This window comes from Oncorhynchus clarkii, chromosome 31 (assembly GCF_045791955.1).
Source record: "Oncorhynchus clarkii lewisi isolate Uvic-CL-2024 chromosome 31, UVic_Ocla_1.0, whole genome shotgun sequence".
In the NCBI taxonomy this organism is placed as follows: Eukaryota; Metazoa; Chordata; class Actinopteri; order Salmoniformes; family Salmonidae; genus Oncorhynchus; species Oncorhynchus clarkii.
The window spans coordinates 25,638,357-25,658,154 of NC_092177.1; the positions used below are offsets into that span (position 1 = coordinate 25,638,357).

A 19,798-nucleotide genomic window follows, 5' to 3' on the forward strand; every position below is an offset into this window, starting at 1 on the left:
ATTACAGGCCTCTCTCATCTTTTTAAGTGGGAGAACCTGCACAATTGGTGGCTGACTAAATACTTTTTTGCCCCACTGTCTGTCATGCAATAAAATGCTAATTCAGTACTTAAAATTCATACAATGTGATTTTCTGGATATTTGTTTTAGATTCCATCTCTCACAGTTGAAGTGTACCTATGATAAAAATTACAGATCTCTACATGCTTTGTAAGTAGGAAAACCTGCAAAATCGGCAGTGTATCAAATACTTGTTCTCCCCACTGTAGATACTTTTGTACCTGTTTCCTCCAGCATTTTCACAAGGTCCTTTGCTGTTGTTCTGGGATTGATTTCCACTTTTCGCACCAAAGTATATTCATCTCTAGGAGACAGAAGGCGTCTCCTTCCTGAGCGATATGACGGCTGTGTGGTCCCATGGTGTTTATACTTGCGTACAATTGTTTGTACAGATGAACGTGGTACCTTCAGGCGCTTGGAAATTGCTCCGAAGGATGTTCCAGACTTGTGTAAATGTACAATGTTTTCTGAGGAATTGGCTGATTTCTTTGAATTTTCCCATGATGTCAAGCAAAGAGGCACTGAGTTTGAAGGTAGGCCTTGAAATACATCCACAAGTACAGCTCCAATTGACTCAAATAATGTCAATTAGTCAGAAGCTTGACTTCCTTTTCTGGAATTTCCCAAGCTGCTTAAAGGCACTGTCAACTTAGGGTATGTAAACTTCTGACCAACTGGAATTGTGATACATTGAATTACTGTCACGTTCGTAAACCAGCTTGGTATGTTTCCATCCTTTATTTTGGAAATGAAAACTTCAAAGAATAAAACGAACAAACGAAACGTTAAGCTAATAATAATGCTCACTGGCAACTATATCTAGACAAGATCCCACAAAGCACAATGGGTACTTTGTGGCTACTTAAATACTAAAAATGGCTACTTAAATATGATCCCAAATCAGAGACAACGATAAACAGCTGCCTTTGATTGGGAACCATATCAGGCCACCATATAAATACAATTCCCCTAGCTAACCCACCCTAAATCACATCCGACCGCAAAACCTGACTCAATAGGGGAGGGTCCGGGTGGGCATCTACCATCGGGGGCGGCTCCGGTGCGCGTTGCCTGATGCTCCGGACTGTGGATCGTCGCCGGAGGAACCGGACCGTGGGTTGTTGCAGGGGACTCCGGACTGGGAACCCTCGCAAGAGGCTCCGGACTGGGAACCCTCGCAGGAGGCTCTGGACTGAGAATCCCCGCTTGAGGCTCTGGACCGCAGACAGTCGCTGGAGGCTCTGGACCACGGACCGTCTCAGGAGATTCCCGGACTGTGGACCTTCTCAGGAGGTTCCGGACCGTGGACCGTCTCAGGAGGTTCCGGACTGTGGACCGTCTCAGGATGTTCCGGACCGTGGACCGTCTCAGGAGGTTCCGGACTGTGAAACGTCGCCGGCAGCTCTGGACTGGGAACTGTCGCCAGAAGCTCTCGACTGGGAACTGTTGCAGGAAGCTCTGGACTGGAACCTGTCGCCGGAAGCTCTGAACTAGGAACTGTCACCGGAAGCTCTGGACTGGGAACTGTCGCTGGAAGCTCTGGACTGGGAACTGTCGCCTGAAGCTCTGGACTGTGGAGGCGCACTGGAGGTCTGATGCGTGGGACCGGTACAGGTGGCACCGGGCTGATAACACCCACCTCAGGGCGAGTGCAGGGAGGAGGCACAGGACGTACTGGACTGTGAAGGCGCACTGGAGACACAGTACGTATGGCCGTCGCAGGATATACTGGACCGAGGAGGCGTACTGGAGACCAGGAACGCTTAGCCGGGAAACCCGTCCTGGCTGGATGCTCACTTTCGCACTGCAAATGCGAGGAGCTGGCACAGAACCCACCGGGCTGTGAATGCGCACTGGAGACACATTGCTTATCTCCACAAAACATGGTGCCTGACTGGTCCCACGCTCCTCACGGCGACTGTCTTGCTCTAGACACCAAAACATTCACTCTACCTCATCACTCCCCTAAACTATCTCACAATACTCCTCGATCAGTCTATCCCAATATTCCTCTTCACTCTCAGATTCGCCCCTCGGCTTCGCCGACCAACCCGTGTGCTGCCTCTCGGGCTTCCGTCGTGGTCGTGAACTTCGGAGTCACCGTTGATTGTCCTGCATCTGCTTCCATGGAAGGCTTTCATCTCCTGCCATTGTTTCCTCCCAAGTCCAGAATGTCTTCTCCTCCTGGCCACGCTGCTAGGTCCGTTTGTGGTGGGATCTTCTGACACGTTCGTCATAAGGAGTAGACCAAGAGAATTAACAGCTCTCTATGGTCAGGGCGTGACAATTATAAGTGAAATAATCTGTCTGTAAACAATTGTTGGAAAAATTACTTGTGTCATGCACAAAGTAGATTTCCTAACCAACTTGCCAAAACTATAATTTGTTAACAAGAAATTTGTGGAGTTAGTTAATAGTTATAGTTAGTTAATTAGTTTTAATGACTCCAACCTAAGTGTATGTAAACTTCCGACTTCAACTCTAGGTACATACAAGTGTCTTATATCTGTTGAAAGCTTACATTCTTGTTAATCTAACTGCACTGTTCAATTTACAGTAGCCATTAGAGTGAAAGCATGCCATGCGATTGTTTGAGAACAGCGCCCCACATCAAAATATAGCGATTAAATATTCACTTACTTTTTGAAAAATTTCCTCTGATTTGTCATCCAAAGGGTCCCAGCTATAACATGTAGTGTTGTTTTGTTAGATAAAAGTCTTCTTTATATCCCAAAAAGTCAGTTTAGTTGGCGCCATCGATTTGAGAAATCACATTTTTCAACATGCAGAGGAAGGAATCCGAAAATCTACCGCTAACCTTTGTTTCAACAAGTCAAAATAGGTTTCTATTTACTTCACAGACACCCTAAAATGTAATCAAACTATAATGTTTCTTATGGAAAGAAGTATGTTCAATAGGAAACCGATTTTAGCAGGTGCGTCTTGTCTTCATCGCTTCCAAACACAAATTTCCAAGACTGTGTCCCTGTACTAAAACTGATATTTCTTATTTGTTTTGGAAGTTTCAAGCCTGAAACCTTGAACAGAGATTGCTGACACCCTGTGGAAGCCATAGGAATTGCATGTTGGGAGCTAGAATTCATTTTGCCCCTTGTAAGAGCATGGTCTCTCTTTCAAAAAAATTATGGTTGTTTTTTCTTTGGATTGTCTCCTATCATATCTATTGTGTTTTAGTCTCCTACATTATTTTAACATTTCTACAAACTTCAAAGTGTTTATTTCCAATGGTACCAATTATATGCATATCCTGGTTTCAGGGCCTGAGCAACAGTTTACTTTGGGCACGTCAGTCAGGCGGAATTTGAGAAAAAAGGGGCCTAGGGCTAAGATTAACATTTGTAAGTTTTTGTATGAAAATAACAAGATTCAATAACTGAGATATAAACTGAACAAGTTCCACAGCCATGTGACTAACAGAAATGGAATAATGTGTCCCTGAACAAAGGGGGGGGGGGGGTCAAATCAAACGTAACAGTCAGTATCTGGTGTGGCTACCAGCTGCATTAAGTACTGCAGTGCATTTCCTCCCCATGGACTGCACCATATTTGCCAGTTCTTGCTGTGAGATGTTACCCAACTCTTCCACCAAGGCACCTGCAAGTTCCCGGACAATTTTGCGGGGAATGTCCCTAGCCCTCACCCTCCGATCCAACAGGTCCCAGACGTGCTCAATGGGATTGAATTCCAGGCTCTTCGTTGGCCATGGCAGAATACTGACATTCCTGTCTTGCAGGAAATCACGCACAGAACGAGCAGTATGACTGGTGGCATTGTCATGCTGGAGGGTCATGTCAGGATGAGCTTGCAGGAAGGGTACCACATGAGGTAGGAGGATGTCTACCTTGTAATGCACAGTGCTGAGATTTCCTGCAATGACAACAAGCACAGTCCAATGATGATGTGACACACCGCCAAAGACCATGACGGACCCTCCACCTTCAAATCGTTCCCGCTCCAGAGTACAGGCCTCGGTGTAATGCTTATTCCTTCAATGTTAAACGCGAATCCGACCACACCCCTGGTGAGAGAAAACCGCGACTGGTCAGTGAAGAAAACTTTTTGCCAGTCCTGTCTGCCTTACAACAGGCCTACAAGCCATCAGTCCAGCCTCTCTCAGCCTATTGCGGATAGTCTGAGCACTGATGGAGGGATTGTACGTTCCTGATGTAACTCGGGCAGTTGTTGTTGCCATCCTGTACCTGTCCCGCAGGTGTGATGTTCGGATGTACCGATCCTGTGCAGGTGTTGTTACATGTGGTCTGCCACTGCGAGGACGATCAGCTGTCCATCCTGTCTCCCTGTAGGGCTGTCTTAGGCGTCTCACAGTACGGACATTGCAATTATTTGCCTTGGCCACATCTGCAGTCCTCATGCTTCCTTGCAGCATGCCTAAGGCACGTTCACGCAGATGAGCAGGGACCCTGGGCATCTTTCTTTTGATGTTTTTCAGAGTCAGTAGAAAGGCCTCTTTAGTGTTCTAAGTTTTCAGAACTGTGACCTTAATTGCCTACCGTCTGTAAGCTGTTAGTGTCTTAAAGACCGTTCCACAGGTGCATGTCCATTAATTGTTTATGGATCATTGAACAAGCATGGGAAACAGTTTTTAAACCCTTTACAATAAAGATCTGTGAAGTTTTTATTTTATTTTTATGAATTATCTTTGAGAGACAGGGTCCTGAAAAAGAGACATTTCTTTTTTTGCTGAGTTTATGTGTAAATGTATTTTGCAGCGCTCGTGCATGTGACCCGAGTGGTATGGTCTGTATATAATGCATGAGTCAGCCACCAGGTGCCAGTGTGAATACTGTGTGCCTGAGGGCTGCAGTAGAAGTCTATGGGCTGAGAAACCAGCATAAGGTGGATTACTTGACCTTCGCACTTTACTGAAGGCTGGCCAGAATAATCAAACTGGGCTCACTGAGTCTTAGCTCTAAAATACCCAATGCTACTCTCTAGTCTCTTTCTCTTTCTCACTTTATCCATCTCTCTCCTCTCTCTGCCCCCTCCCCTCCAATCTGTGTTAAAATGGAGGATCCTCCTATGTGTCAACTCACCGACTTCCCCAGTCCTAGCCATGTTGTTATAGATTTTTCCTGATGTTACATTTAACGTTTAGGACTCAGACAGCCTCTAAACAGCATCCTCAGATTGTGTTGCACTTTAGTAATAAATAGTCTTATCCTCTGTAATAACTGTTATTGTTTGAGAGGATTGGATTGTTTTAATCCAGTTAGCCAACAAGCCCAAGGCCATTCCTGGGAACAGTATGGTATATAAGCATAGTCCTAGTGTGCTGTGGTGTGTGTGTTTGAAAAATGTAATTAGCAGTGCTGAAATGAAGATTTTCCCACTCCCCCCCCTCTCCCATCTCCCTCTCCTCCCCAGGAAGTTGATGTCTGTGTTGAAGAGGTATCTGGATGTGTCCAGTCGAGGGGAGCAGTGTGAGAACTACCTACGCACCCTCAAAGCCCTGGAGTACATCTTCAAGTTCATCGTCCGCTCACGCATGCTTTACTCTCAGTAAGTGTGTGTGTGTGCCTCCTTCTCCCCATCTAACACTTACAAGCATATACAGATGTATGCGCGCACACACACACTCACGCATGTACACACTCTTTTACGGTGTTGTACACCCCCCTCTCCCACCCCTCCCACACACGCAGGGATAGTGTCATTGTATTACCGAGCTAATTCCCAGAGACAGCTTGCTCTGAAAGACGCTGATTGCAGCACTAATGCTGCTAATAAGCATTGATGATGAAGTGGCGTTTTTAATGAACACTGATGATGAAGTAGACCCAGTGCTGAATGAGCAGCCGTGTAAGAGGAGACACTGCTATACGTCAACTCTGCTGAAGGCAGCTCCATATGTTAATCATAAACAACATTTATAATAACAGCGTCACATAATTTGATTCTGACAGATTATTAGCAGAACTCAAACAGCGCTGTAAGTGCTTCTACGGTGTTTGTCTTGTGTGGTCTGTTGGTCTGTCAGTTCGTTTTTAGAGACAATATGCAGTGTGTGTGTGTGTGTGTGTGTGTGTGTGTGCCTGTGCGTGTGCGTGTGCGTGCGCGTGCGTGTGTGTGCGTGCGTGTGCGTGCGTGCTCGTGCATGCGTGCACGTACTTGCATGTATGTGTGACCACATTATGGGTTCAGTAACCCCAGAGTGATAGTGTACTAGTCATTGCTCTCCCTGGTGTGATGCTAGAATCATGGATTGTTCCAGCCCTCTTCTCAGGTCTACCTAACTACTGCACAGAACGTTTAAACTCTCTGAACTGCAAGTCTACAGCACCCTCCCACTAGCTAGAGAATCAGTATTCAAGAGGAGAGCATACTGTACTGTAGGTGAATCTGTAGTATCATTCATGTCCTAAACTCATCAATGATTTAGTGTGCAACATGTAAGATGTATCAGTTTGAATCAGAAGTTTCTCAAGTTCTATAAGAGAACTCTGATTTATATAAGAAGAAAATATATTAGATGTTATCTCTCTCCTATAACCTCTTTCTTTAACCTGCTTTCACCGTTCTGTTTCACTTTCTTTCTCTTCCATAACTTTCTGCTTTATTTATCCCTCTGTTTTCTGCTTCAGTCATGAGTCTTTATTTATCCCTCTGTTTTCTGCTTCAGTCATGAGTCTTTATTTATCCATCTGTTTTCTGCTTCAGTCATGAGTCTTTATTTATCCATCTGTTTTCTGCTTCAGTCATGAGTCTTTATTTATCCATCTGTTTTCTGCTTCAGTCATGAGTCTTTATTTATCCATCTGTTTTCTGCTTCAGTCATGAGTCTTTATTTATCCATCTGTTTTCTGCTTCAGTCATGAGTCTTTATTTATCCATCTGTTTTCCTCTCGCTCCTCTTTATTTGACCTACCTTTCAATCAGCCCCTCCCTCCCTCCCTCCCTCCCTCCCTCCCTCCCTCCCTCCCTCCCTCCCTCCCCTACACATGTCTCTCATTCTTCCCATCCCTCCCTATGGCCTGTCCATCTGGTGTGAGTAGAGCATTAGTGTTGCTGTTCCATGGTGATGAATGGACCATGGTTAGGGCAGAGTTAGTGCTGTCCCATGGTGGTGAATGGAGCATGGTTAGGGTAGAGTTAGTGTTGTTGTCCCACTGTGGGGAATGGAGCTTGGTTAGGGCAGAGTTAGTGTTGTTCCATGGTGGTGAATGGACCATGGTTAGGGCAGAGTTAGTGTTGTTGTCCCACTGTGGGGAATGGAGCTTGGTTAGGGCAGAGTTAGTGTTGTCCCATGGTGGTGAATGGACCATGGCTAGGGCAGAGTTAGTGTTGCTGTCCCATGGTGGTGAATGGACCATGGTTAGGGCAGAGTTAGTGTTGTTGTCCCACTGTGGGGAATGGAGCTTGGTTAGGGCAGAGTTAGTGTTGTTGTCCCACTGTGGTGAATGGAGCATGGTTAGGGCAGAGTTAGTGTTGTTGTCCCACTGTGGTGAATGGACCATGGTTAGGGCAGAGTTAGTGTTGTTGTCCCACTGTGGGGAATGGAGCTTGGTTAGGGCAGAGTTAGTGTTGTCCCATGGTGGTGAATGGACCATGGTTAGGGCAGAGTTAGTGTTGTTGTCCCACTGTTGGGAATGGAGCATGGTTAGGGCAGAGTTAGTGTTGTTGTCCCACTGTGGGGAATGGACCATGGTTAGGGCAGAGTTAGTGTTGTTGTCCCACTGTGGTGAATGGACCATGGTTAGGGCAGAGTTAGTGTTGTTGTCCCACTGTGGGGAATGGAGCTTGGTTAGGGCAGAGTTAGTGTTGTCCCATGGTGGTGAATGGACCATGGTTAGGGCAGAGTTAGTGTTGCTGTCCCACTGTGGGGAATGGAGCATGGTTAGGGCAGAGTTAGTGTTGTTGTCCCACTGTGGTGAATGGACCATGATTAGGGCAGAGTTAGTGTTGCTGTCCCATGGTGGTGAATGGACCATGGTTAGGATAGAGTTAGTGTTGTTGTCCCACTGTGGGGAATGGAGCTTGGTTAGGGCAGAGTTAGTGTTGCTGTCCCATGGTGGTGAATGGACCATGGTTAGGGTAGAGTTAGTGTTGTTGTCCCACTGTGGGGAATGGAGCATGGTTAGGGCAGAGTTAGTGTTGTCCCATGGTGGTGAATGGACCATGGTTAGGGTAGAGTTAGTGTTGTCCCATGGTGGTGAATGGACCATGGTTAGGGCAGAGTTAGTGTTGTTGTCCCACTGTGGGGAATGGAGCATGGTTAGGGCAGAGTTAGTGTTGTCCCATGGTGGTGAATGGACCATGGTTAGGGTAGAGTTAGTGTTGTTGTCCCACTGTGGGGAATGGAGCTTGGTTAGGGCAGAGTTAGTGTTGTCCCATGGTGGTGAATGGACCATGGTTAGGGCAGAGTTAGTGTTGTTGTCCCACTGTGGTGAATGGACCATGATTAGGGCAGAGTTAGTGTTGCTGTCCCATGGTGGTGAATGGACCATGGTTAGGTTAGAGTTAGTGTTGTTGTCCCACTGTGGGGAATGGAGCTTGGTTAGGGCAGAGTTAGTGTTGCTGTCCCACTGTGGTGAATGGACCATGGTTAGGGCAGAGTTAGTGTTGTTGTCCCACTGTGGGGAATGGAGCTTGGTTAGGGCAGAGTTAGTGTTGTTGTCCCACTGTGGGGAATGGAGCATGGTTAGGGCAGAGTTAGTGTTGTTGTCCCACTGTGGGGAATGGAGCATGGTTAGGGCAGAGTTAGTGTTGTCCCATGGTGGTGAATGGACCATGGTTAGGGTAGAGTTAGTGTTGTTATCCCACTGTGGTGAATGGAGCATGGTTAGGGCAGAGTTAGTGTTGCTGTCCCATGGTGGTGAATGGACCATGGTTAGGGTAGAGTTAGTGTTGTTGTCCCACTGTGGTGAATGGAGCATGGTTAGGGCAGAGTTAGTGTTGCTGTCCCATGGTGGTGAATGGACCATGGTTAGGGCAGAGTTAGTGATGTTGTCCCACTGTGGGGAATGGAGCTTGGTTAGGGCAGAGTTAGTGTTGTTGTCCCACTGTGGGGAATGGAGCTTGGTTAGGGCATAGTTAGTGTTGTTGTCCCACTGTGGGGAATGGAGCTTGGTTAGGGCAGAGTTAGTGTTGTTGTCCCACTGTGGGGAATGGAGCTTGGTTAGGGCAGAGTTAGTGTTGTTGTCCCACTGTGGTGAATGGAGCTTGGTTAGGGCAGAGTTAGTGTTGTTGTCCCACTGTGGGGAATGGAGCTTGGTTAGGGCAGAGTTAGTGTTGTTGTCCCACTGTGGGGAATGGAGCTTGGTTAGGGCAGAGTTAGTGTTGTTGTCCCACTGTGGTGAATGGAGCTTGGTTAGGGCAGAGTTAGTGTTGCTGTCCCATGGTGGTGAATGGACCATGGTTAGGGTAGAGTTAGTGTTGTTGTCCCACTGTGGGGAATGGAGCTTGGTTAGGGCAGAGTTAGTGTTGCTGTCCCATGGTGGTGAATGGACCATGGTTAGGGCAGAGTTAGTGTTGTTGTCCCACTGTGGGGAATAGAGCATGGTTAGGGCAGAGTTAGTGTTGTCCCATGGTGGTGAATGGACCATGATTAGGGCAGAGTTAGTGTTGTTGTCCCACTGTGGGGAATGGAGCATGGTTAGGGCAGAGTTAGTGTTGTCCCATGGTGGTGAATGGACCATGATTAGGGCAGAGTTAGTGTTGTTGTCCCACTGTGGGGAATGGAGCATGGTTAGGGCAGAGTTAGTGTTGTCCCATGGTGGTGAATGGACCATGGTTAGGGTAGAGTTAGTGTTGTTGTCCCACTGTGGTGAATGGAGCATGGTTAGGGCAGAGTTAGTGTTGCTGTCCCATGGTGGTGAATGGACCATGGTTAGGGTAGAGTTAGTGTTGTTGTCCCACTGTGGTGAATGGAGCATGGTTAGGGCAGAGTTAGTGTTGCTGTCCCATGGTGGTGAATGGACCATGGTTAGGGCAGAGTTAGTGATGTTGTCCCACTGTGGGGAATGGAGCTTGGTTAGGGCAGAGTTAGTGTTGTTGTCCCACTGTGGGGAATGGAGCTTGGTTAGGGCATAGTTAGTGTTGTTGTCCCACTGTGGGGAATGGAGCTTGGTTAGGGCAGAGTTAGTGTTGTTGTCCCACTGTGGGGAATGGAGCTTGGTTAGGGCAGAGTTAGTGTTGTTGTCCCACTGTGGTGAATGGAGCTTGGTTAGGGCAGAGTTAGTGTTGTTGTCCCACTGTGGGGAATGGAGCTTGGTTAGGGTATAGTTAGTGTTGTCCCACTGTGGGGAATGGAGCTTGGTTAGGGTAGAGTTAGTGTTGTTGTCCCACTGTGGGGAATGGAGCTAAACCACTTATCTACACTCTTAGAATAAAGGGTTCCAAAAGGGTTCTTTAGCTGTCCGATAGGATAAACCTTTTTGGTTTTAGGTAAAAACCCTTTTATGTTTCCAGTCATTTTGGGTTCCATGAAGAACCCTCTGTGGAAAGGGTTCTACATGGAATCCAAAAAGGGTTCTTCAACGGGTTCTCCTGTTTAGGTTCCATACTGAAAAAATATATAAACGCACTATCTAAAGTGTTAGTCTAATGTGTAATGAGCTAAAAAAGAAATTCCAGAAATGTTCCATACTTATTTCTCTCAAATGTTGTGTACAGATTTTTTTACATCCCTGTTAGTGAGCATTTCTCCTTTGCCAAGATAATCCATCCACCTGACAGCCGTGGCATATTGAGGTGCTGAGGAGTATTTATGTCTGTAATAAAGCCCTTTTGTGGGGAAAAACTAATTCTGATTGGCTGGGCCTGGCTTCCCAGTGGGTGGGCCTATGCCCTGCCAGGCCCACCCAAGGCTGCACCCATTGCCCAGTCATGTGAAATCCATGGATTAGGACCTCATTTTTGTTCAGTATAGATAACACACGAGTCTGCAGGGATAGAATGGTACAGAGATCCAGACAGGAACAGGCCACTGTGGTCAGACATACCCTGTTTATCAGTCTGTATTCTGTTTTGTATAATATACATACATATAATATTATGTATGTCATATCTATGGGAAAGGGTTAGGACAGGATTGCGTTGCTTTTGTCGGAAGTTTACATACACTTAGGTTGGAGTCATTAAAACTAGTTTTTCAACCACTCCACTAATTTCTTGTTAACAAACTACAGTTTTGGCAAGTCGATTAGACATCTACTTTGTGCATGACGCAAGTAATTTTTCCAACAATTGTTTACAGACACAGTACATTTTCAGTGAAATAATCTATCACAATTCCAGTGGGTAAGAAGTTTACATACACTAAGTTGACTGTGCCTTTAAACAGCTTAGAAAATTTCAGAAAATTATGTCATGTCTTTAGAAGCTTCTGATAGGCTAATTGACATCATTTGAGTCAATTGGAGGTGTACCCGTGAATGTATTTCAAGGCCTACCTTCAAACTCAGTGCCTCTTTGCTTGACATCATGGGGAAATCCAAAGAAATCAGCCAAGACCTCAGAAAAAAAACTGTAGACTTCCACAAGTCTGGTTCATCATTGGGAGCAATTTCCAAACGCTTAAAAGTACCACGTTCATCTGTACAAACAATAGTACACAAGTATAAACACCACGGGACAACGCAGCCGTCATAACGCTCAGGAAGGAGATGAACGTACTTTGGTGCGAAAAGTGCAAATCAATCCCAGAACAACAGCAAAGGACCCTGTGAAGATGCTGGAGGAAACAGGTACAAAGTACCTATATCCACAGTAAAATGAGTTCTAAATTGACATAACCTGAAAGGCCGCTCAGCAAGGAAGAAGCCACTGCACCAAAACCGTCATAAAAAAGCCAGACTAAGGTTTGCAACTGCACATGCGGACAAAGATTGTACTTTTTGGAGAAATGTACTCTGGTCTGATGCAACAAAAATATAACTGTTTGGCCAAAATGATCATTGTTATGTTTGGAGGAAAAAGGGGGAGGCTTGCAAGCCGAAGAACACCATCCCAACCGTGAAGCACGGGGGTGGCAGCATCATGTTGTGGGGGTGCTTTGCTGCAGGAGGTACTGGTGCACTTCACAAAATAGATGGCACCATGGGAAAAGAAAATGATGTGGATATATTGAAGCAACATCTCAAGACATCAGTCAGGAAGTTAAAGCTAGGTTGCAAATGGGTTTTCCAAATGGACAATGACCCCAAGCATACTTCCAAAGTTGTGGTAAAATGGCTGAATGACAGCAAAGTCAAGGCATTGGAGTGGTCATCACAAAGCCCTGACCTCAATCCTATAGAAAATGTGTGGGCAGAACTGAAAAAGCGTGTGCGAGTAAGGACGCCGACAAACCTGACTCAGTTACACCAGCTCTGTCAGGAAGAATGGGCCAAAATTCACCCAACTTATTGTGGGAAGCTTATGGAAGGCTACCCGAAACGTTTGACCCAAGTTAAACAATTTAAAGGCAGTACTACCAAATACTAACTGAGTGTATGTAAACTTCTGACCCACTGGGAATGTGATGAAATAAATAAAAGCTGAAATAGATCATTCTACTAATATTCTGAGATTTCACATTCTTAAAATAAAGTGCTGATCCTAACTGACCGAAGACTGGGAATTTTTACAAGGATTAAATGTCAGGAATTGTGAAAAACTGAGTTTAAATGTATTTGGCTAAGGTGTATGTAAACTTCCGACTTCAACTGTATACAGTGCTTGTGTGTGTGTGTGTGTGTGTGTGTGTGTGTGTGTGTGTGTGTGTGTTTGTTTGTTCTGCATGCGTGCATCATGGAGCTGCCATTGTGTGTGTGTGTGTGTGTGTGCGTGTGTGTGTGTGTGTGTGTGTGTGTGTGTGTGTGTGTGTGTGTGTGTGTGTGTGTGTGTGTGTGTGTGTGTGTGTGTGTGTGTGTGTGTGCGTGTCATAACTATATGTGGAATGTCCAGTGTGGATGTGTGTTTGTGCGTACTCAGACACACAGGGGGGATTAGGAGGGACAGTGTTTCAGTAATGACAATGCTGCCCGATGCTCTCAGAGCTATGTGGTAATGCCCCTGTGTGTCAGTCTAAATCCTCCCCCTGTGCCAAATGCCCCAGTGTGCCACACTCTAATCCTCCCCACCCCAACACCCACAACTCCTACTCTAACATCTACCACAGAGTTACAGTGAGACAGGAAGAGATGGAGTAAGGAAGAGGGATGGAGAACAGGGGAGGAGGAGTTAGATGAAAGGAGAGTAATGAGAATACATGAGTTACCAGGGAAGGGATGGAGAATAGGGGAGGAGGCGTGAGATGAAAGGAGAGTGATGAGATTACATGAGTTAAGGATGGAGAATAGGGGAGGAGGAGTGAGATGAAAGGAGAGTGATGAGATTACATGAGTTAAAGATGGAGGGATGGAGAATAGGGGAGGAGGAGTGAGGTGAAATGAGAGTGATGAGATTACATGAGTTAGGGATGGAGGGATGGAGAATAGGGGAGGAGGAGTGAGGTGAAAGGAGAGTGATGAGAATACATGATTTACCAGGGAAGGGATGGAGGGATGGAGAATAGGGGAGGAGGAGTGAGATGAAAGGAGAGTGATGAGATTACATGAGTTACCAGGGTAGGGATGGAGGGATGGAGAACAGGGGAGGAGGAGTGAGATGAAAGGAGAGTGATGAGAATACATGATTTACCAGGGAAGGGATGGAGGGATGGAGGGAATAGATCAATAAATAATAGAAAGGGAGGTCAAGTCAAGTATAAGGATTGTGATGTGTGGTTGGGGATACAAGGATATAGGATGAAACAAGTGGACTAACGTTGTGTTCAGAGACAGTCAACAGTAATAACTGGTAGACGATGTATTCAGAGACAGTCAACAGTAATAACTGGTAGAGAATGTATTCAGAGACAGTCAACAGTAATAACTGGTAGAGGATGTATTCAGAGACAGTCAACAGTAATAACTGGTAGAGGATGTATTCAGAGACAGTCAACAGTAATAACTGGTAGAGGATGTATTCAGAGACAGTCAACAGTAATAACTGGTAGAGGATGTATTCAGAGACAGTCAACAGTAATAACTGGTAGAGGATGTATTCAGAGACCGTCAACAGTAATAACTGGTAGAGGATGTATTCAGAGACCGTCAACAGTAATAACTGGTAGAGGATGTATTCAGAGACCGTCAACAGTAATAACTGGTAGAGGATGTATTCAGAGACCGTCAACAGTAATAACTGGTAGAGGATGTATTCAGAGACCGTCAACAGTAATAACTGGTAGAGGATGTATTCAGAGACCGTCAACAATAATAACTGGTAGAGGATGTATTCAGAGACAGTCAACAGTAATAACTGGTAGAGGATGTATTCAGAGGCAGTCAACAGTAATAACTGGTAGAGGATGTATTCAGAGACAGTCAACAGTAATAACTGGTAGAGGATGTATTCAGAGACAGTCAACAGTAATAACTGGTAGAGGATGTATTCAGAGACCGTCAACAGTAATAACTGGTAGAGGATGTATTCAGAGACCGTCAACAGTAATAACTGGTAGAGGATGTATTCAGAGACCGTCAACAGTAATAACTGGTAGAGGATGTATTCAGAGACAGTCAACAGTAATAACTGGTAGAGGATGTATTCAGAGACCGTCAACAGTAATAACTGGTAGAGGATGTATTCAGAGACCGTCAACAGTAATAACTGGTAGAGGATGTATTCAGAGACCGTCAACAATAATAACTGGTAGAGGATGTATTCAGAGACAGTCAACAGTAATAACTGGTAGAGGATGTATTCAGAGACAGTCAACAGTAATAACTGGTAGAGGATGTATTCAGAGACCGTCAACAGTAATAACTGGTAGAGGATGTATTCAGAGACAGTCAACAGTAATAACTGGTAGAGGATGTATTCAGAGACCGTCAACAGTAATAACTGGTAGAGGATGTATTCAGAGACCGTCAACAGTAATAACTGGTAGAATGTAAAAAAAGAAAAATAACACATTTTTAAGGAGCAACAATAAAATAACAGTAGCGAGGCTGTATACAGGGGGTACCGGTACAGAGTCAATATGGAGGCTGTATAGAGGGGGTACCGGTACAGAGTCAATATGGAGGCTGTATAGAGGGGGTACCGGTACAGAGTCGATGTGGAGGCTATATACAGGGGGTACCGGTACAGAGTCAATGTGGAGGCTATATACAGGGGGTACCGGTACAGAGTCAACGTGGAGGCTATATACAGGGGGTACCGGTACAGAGTCAATGTGGAGGCTATATACAGGGGGTACCGGTACAGAGTCGATGTGGAGGCTATATACAGGGGGTACCGGTACAGAGTCAATATGGAGGCTGTATAGAGGGGGTACCGGTACAGAGTCAATGTGGAGGCTGTATAGAGGGGGTACCAGTACAGAGTCAATGTGGAGACTGTATACAGGGGGTACCGGTACAGAGTCAATGTGGAGGCTGTATACAGGGGGTACCGGTACAGAGTCAATGTGGAGGCTATGGGGGGGAGCAATGGAAATTGTCCGGGTAGGCATTTGATTAGCTGTTCTGGAGCCTTTTGGACCTAGACTTGGCGCTCCGGTATCGCTTGCCGTGCAGAGAGAACAGTCTATAACTATGGTGGCTGGAGTCTTGGTCAATTGTTAGGGCCTTCCTCTGACACCGCCTGGTATAGAGGCGCTTGGCCCCAGTGATGTACTGGGCTGTACACACTACCCTCTGTAGTGCCTTGCGGTTGGAGGCCAAGCAGTTGCCATACCAGGTGGTGATGCAACCATTCAGGATGCTCTCTATGGTGCAGCTGTAGAACTTTTAGAGGTTTTAAGGACCTATACCAAATCTTTTCAGTCTCCTGAGGGGGAATAGAAGTTGTCGTGCCCTCTTCACGACTGTATTGGTATGTTCGGACCATGAAAGTTGGTTGGTGATATGGACACCAAGGAACTTGAATCTCTCAACCTGCTCCACCACAGCCCCGTCGATGAGAATGGGGGCATACTCGATCCTCCTTTTCCTGTAGTCTACGATCATCTCCTTTGTCTTGATCACGGTGAGGGAGAGATTGTTGTCCTGTCACCACACTGCCAGGTCTCTGACCTCCTCCCTATAGGCTGTCTCATCGTTGTCGGTGATCAGGCCTACTGTTGTGTCGTGGGCAAACTTAATGATGGTGTTGGAGTTTGGTACACTTTCACTCTTTAATTTCATTCACTCTCTAATTTCATTCACTCTTTAATTTCATTAATTCTTTAATTCCAGTTTTAGACATTAACCATGCCCCTTCTCTCTCTCTCTCTCTCTCTCTCTCTCTCTCTCTCTCTCTCTCTCTCTCTCTCTCCAGGTTGTATGAAGGAAAAGAACAGGAAGAGTTTGAGGAGTCTCTTCGGAGACTCTTTGAGTCCATCAACAACCTGATGACGAGTGACCAAAACACTACCGTCTTACTGCAGGTTAACACTCTCACTTCTCTGTCTTTCTCCTCCTCTCTCCTGTTATCCCTGTCTGCGTCTCTCCTCCTCCCCTCTCTTCTCCACTCCTCTCTCTCCTCCCCTAACTCTCTATATCTCACTATCTCTCCATCTTCTCTTCTCTTGCTCAGTTATTGATGTCTTCATGTGTCCTGATTTCAGGTTTTATGATTCTTTCCCCATCCATGTGTCTCTCTCTCGCTTTCTCTCTCTCTCTTTCTCTGCCTCTTTTCTCAATTCAATTCAATTCAATTCAAGGGCTTTATTGGAACTTTTTGGCAACAATGCAAAACGTTATGTTTGGCGTAAAAGCAACACAGCTGAACACACCATCCCCACTGTCAAACATGGTGGTGGCAGCATCATGGTTTGGGCCTGCTTTTCTTCAGCAGGGACAGGGAAGATGGTTAAAATTGATGGGAAGATGGATGGAGCCAAATACAGGACCACTCTGGAAGAAAACCTGATGGAGTCTGCAAAAGACCTGAGACTGGGACGGAGATTTGTCTTCCAACAAGACAATGATCCAAAACATAAAGCAAAATCTACAATGGAATGGTTCAAAAATAAACATATCCAGGTGTTAGAATGGCCAAGTCAAAGTCCAGACCTGAATCCAATCGAGAATCTGTGGAAAGAACTGAAAACTGCTGTTCACAAATGCTCTCCATCCAACCTCACTGAGCTCGAGCTGTTTTGCAAGGAGGAATGGGAAAAATGTTCAGTCTCTCGATGTGCAAAACTGATAGAGACATACCCCAAGCGACTTACAGCTGTAATTGCAGCAAAAGGTGGCGCTACAAAGTATTAACTTAAGGGGGCTGAATAATTTTGCACGCCCAATTTTTCAGTTTTTGATTTGTTAAAAAAGTTTGAAATATCCAATAAATGTCGTTCCACTTCATGATTGTGTCCCACTTGTTGTTGATTCTTCACAAAAAAATACAGTTTTATATCTTTATGTTTGAAGCCTGAAATGTGGCAAAAGGTTGCAAAGTTCAAGGGGGCCGAATACTTTCGCAAGGCACTGTATATATACAGTGTTTTAACAATGTACAAATGGTTAAAGGACACAAGATAAAATAAATAAGCATAAATATGGGTTGTATTTACGATGGTGTGTGTTCTTCACTGGTTGCCCTTTTCTCGTGGCAACAGGTCACAAATCTTGCTGCTGTGATGGCACACTGTGGAATTTCACCCAGTAGATATGGGAGTTTTTCAAAATTGGATTAGTTTTCGAATTCTTTGTGGATCTGTGTAATCTGAGGGAAATATGTCTCTCTAATATGGTCATACATTGGGCAGGATGTTAGGAAGTGCAGCTCAGTTTCCACCTCATTTTGTGGGCAGTGAGCACATAGCCTGTTTTCTCTTGAGAGCCATGTCTGCCTACGGCGGCCTTTCTCAATAGCAAGGCTATGCTCACTGAGTCTGTACATAGTCAAAGCTTTCCTTAATTTTGGGTCAGTCACAGTGGTCAGGTATTCTGCCGCTGTGTACTCTCTGTGTAGGGCCAAATAACATTCTAGTTTTCTCTGTTTTTTTGTTAATTCTTTCCAATGTGTTAAGTAATTATCTTTTTGTTTTCTCACTGTCTCTGCCTCTCTCTCTCTCTGTCTCTGCCTCTCTCTCGTTCTCCCTCTCTCTCTCCAGGTGGCTGCTCTGAAGTACCTACCAACAGTCTTGCAGGATGTCGAGACAGTGTTTGATGCCAAACTCCTGAGGTGAGTGCTATCCTCTACTGCCTCCACCACCCCATGGCGACCCTTTTTACAGATCTCACAGGAACAGGAAATAGAACCACTGTCAACATCACTCAGACCCTTCTCAGGATGCCATATGAAGCAACATGTTTCTCACCTCATCCCTCATCTCAGTCACCTGTACCCAACGTCCCCCAACTCCGACCCTCTGACTGTCTCATCACATTGTCTCCACATAAACACAAAAAAACAACGCAGTCTTAAACAATGTCTCTGCCCCCCTGCCCTCTACCAAGGTCACTACCTTGTTCCCCAGTCCTCTTTAACTCACATGGACTCACCACCTCCTCCATTAACCTTTCATTAACCCCTAAAAGACAGACAGCCTTGCCTTTACAGTACCCATAATGAATATAGATATGGCTGTCTGTGACACGCTTTTACAATTATAGCATTTAACATGAACCATTTACATGAATTTAGCAGTATCATTTAATGGTTCTAGTTTCTGTATGACCAACAGTGGTTTGGTTCCAGACAACGTCTTTATTTCTGGCCTGACCTTCCTGTGACCTGTGTCTGAGACTTGTCTCTCTGGGGTGTGTGTGTGACTCTGAGATGTGTGTTCAGACAGTCCACATCTGTCTGGCCTGTTGTCTCTGGAGTGGCTGAGTGACAACACAATGTTATGGAGGTGTTACCTGGACCAGACTGACAGTGTCTCGCTCTCTCTCAAAGATGGTTAAGATAAACAAAATAAACCAAATAGATCCCAATACACAAAACATATCCCAAAACACACAACTGATCCCAATATACAAAACAGTATACAAAACAGATCCCAACACACACAACAACAGATCCCAATACACACACCAGATCCCAACAGACACAACAACATCCTCATCTTGATGTGTTCCATCGTGGTTGATATGTAGTCTACTGGTGCAGATACAGTGACTGAATGAGTGAGGATATGGAGGAGATGACAGGATGCCCTGAAGATAGTTGACTGGACCAACAATAATCGTAAAACGTCTGTTATGAGGGCGCCCATGTTGATATGTCAACCCTTTGTTGCAGTACGCTGGGCCATTATGGGAGCGCCAATTAACACACACAACCAGCAGGCCTGCTCCAAGTAGGGATGGAACGTGGGACGCTGTAAGACAGACCGACAGCTGTATATAATACAATAACATGACGTTTCAGTTTTGAATTACTCTCAAATAATTACAGAGCCTGATTAGCATGCGAGGCACCACGGAAATGTTATTTCTACTGTCCAGAAAACTGAAATAAAAGCAGTTGGCTTTATTATTCCATTTGTGTTGTTGGTCTGGCTAATGGAGGTGCTGTAATGGGTAATCTGGAATGGCAGCCCCCATGCTCAATCTCCCTACGAAGCGGCCAAGCCTTTGTGACCGGCTCGTTGAATCATTATTTGATTGGATTACGGGCTGAGGGTGACACCAACTGGTGTCTTCATTAGTGTCCGTCGTCAGTTTGGCTCGTCTGTGTCCCTAATGGCACCCTGTATACCCTGGTCAAAAGTAGTGCACTATATAGGGGACAT

At 45.4% G+C, this 19,798-nt stretch overlaps 1 protein-coding gene across 2 annotated transcripts in view; it reads left to right on the plus strand.

The window, feature by feature from the left end:
• The window catches only part of LOC139391188 (dedicator of cytokinesis protein 2-like), a 140,919-nt gene that overhangs the window by 26,821 nt on the left and 94,300 nt on the right, over positions 1-19,798 (plus strand). For both annotated transcript variants that reach the window (XM_071138779.1, XM_071138778.1), the window contains exons 21-23: positions 5,467-5,601; positions 16,390-16,498; positions 18,173-18,243. In XM_071138779.1, the coding sequence (XP_070994880.1) occupies positions 5,467-5,601; positions 16,390-16,498; positions 18,173-18,243 (315 nt within the window). The remainder of the gene's footprint in view (positions 1-5,466; positions 5,602-16,389; positions 16,499-18,172; positions 18,244-19,798) is intronic.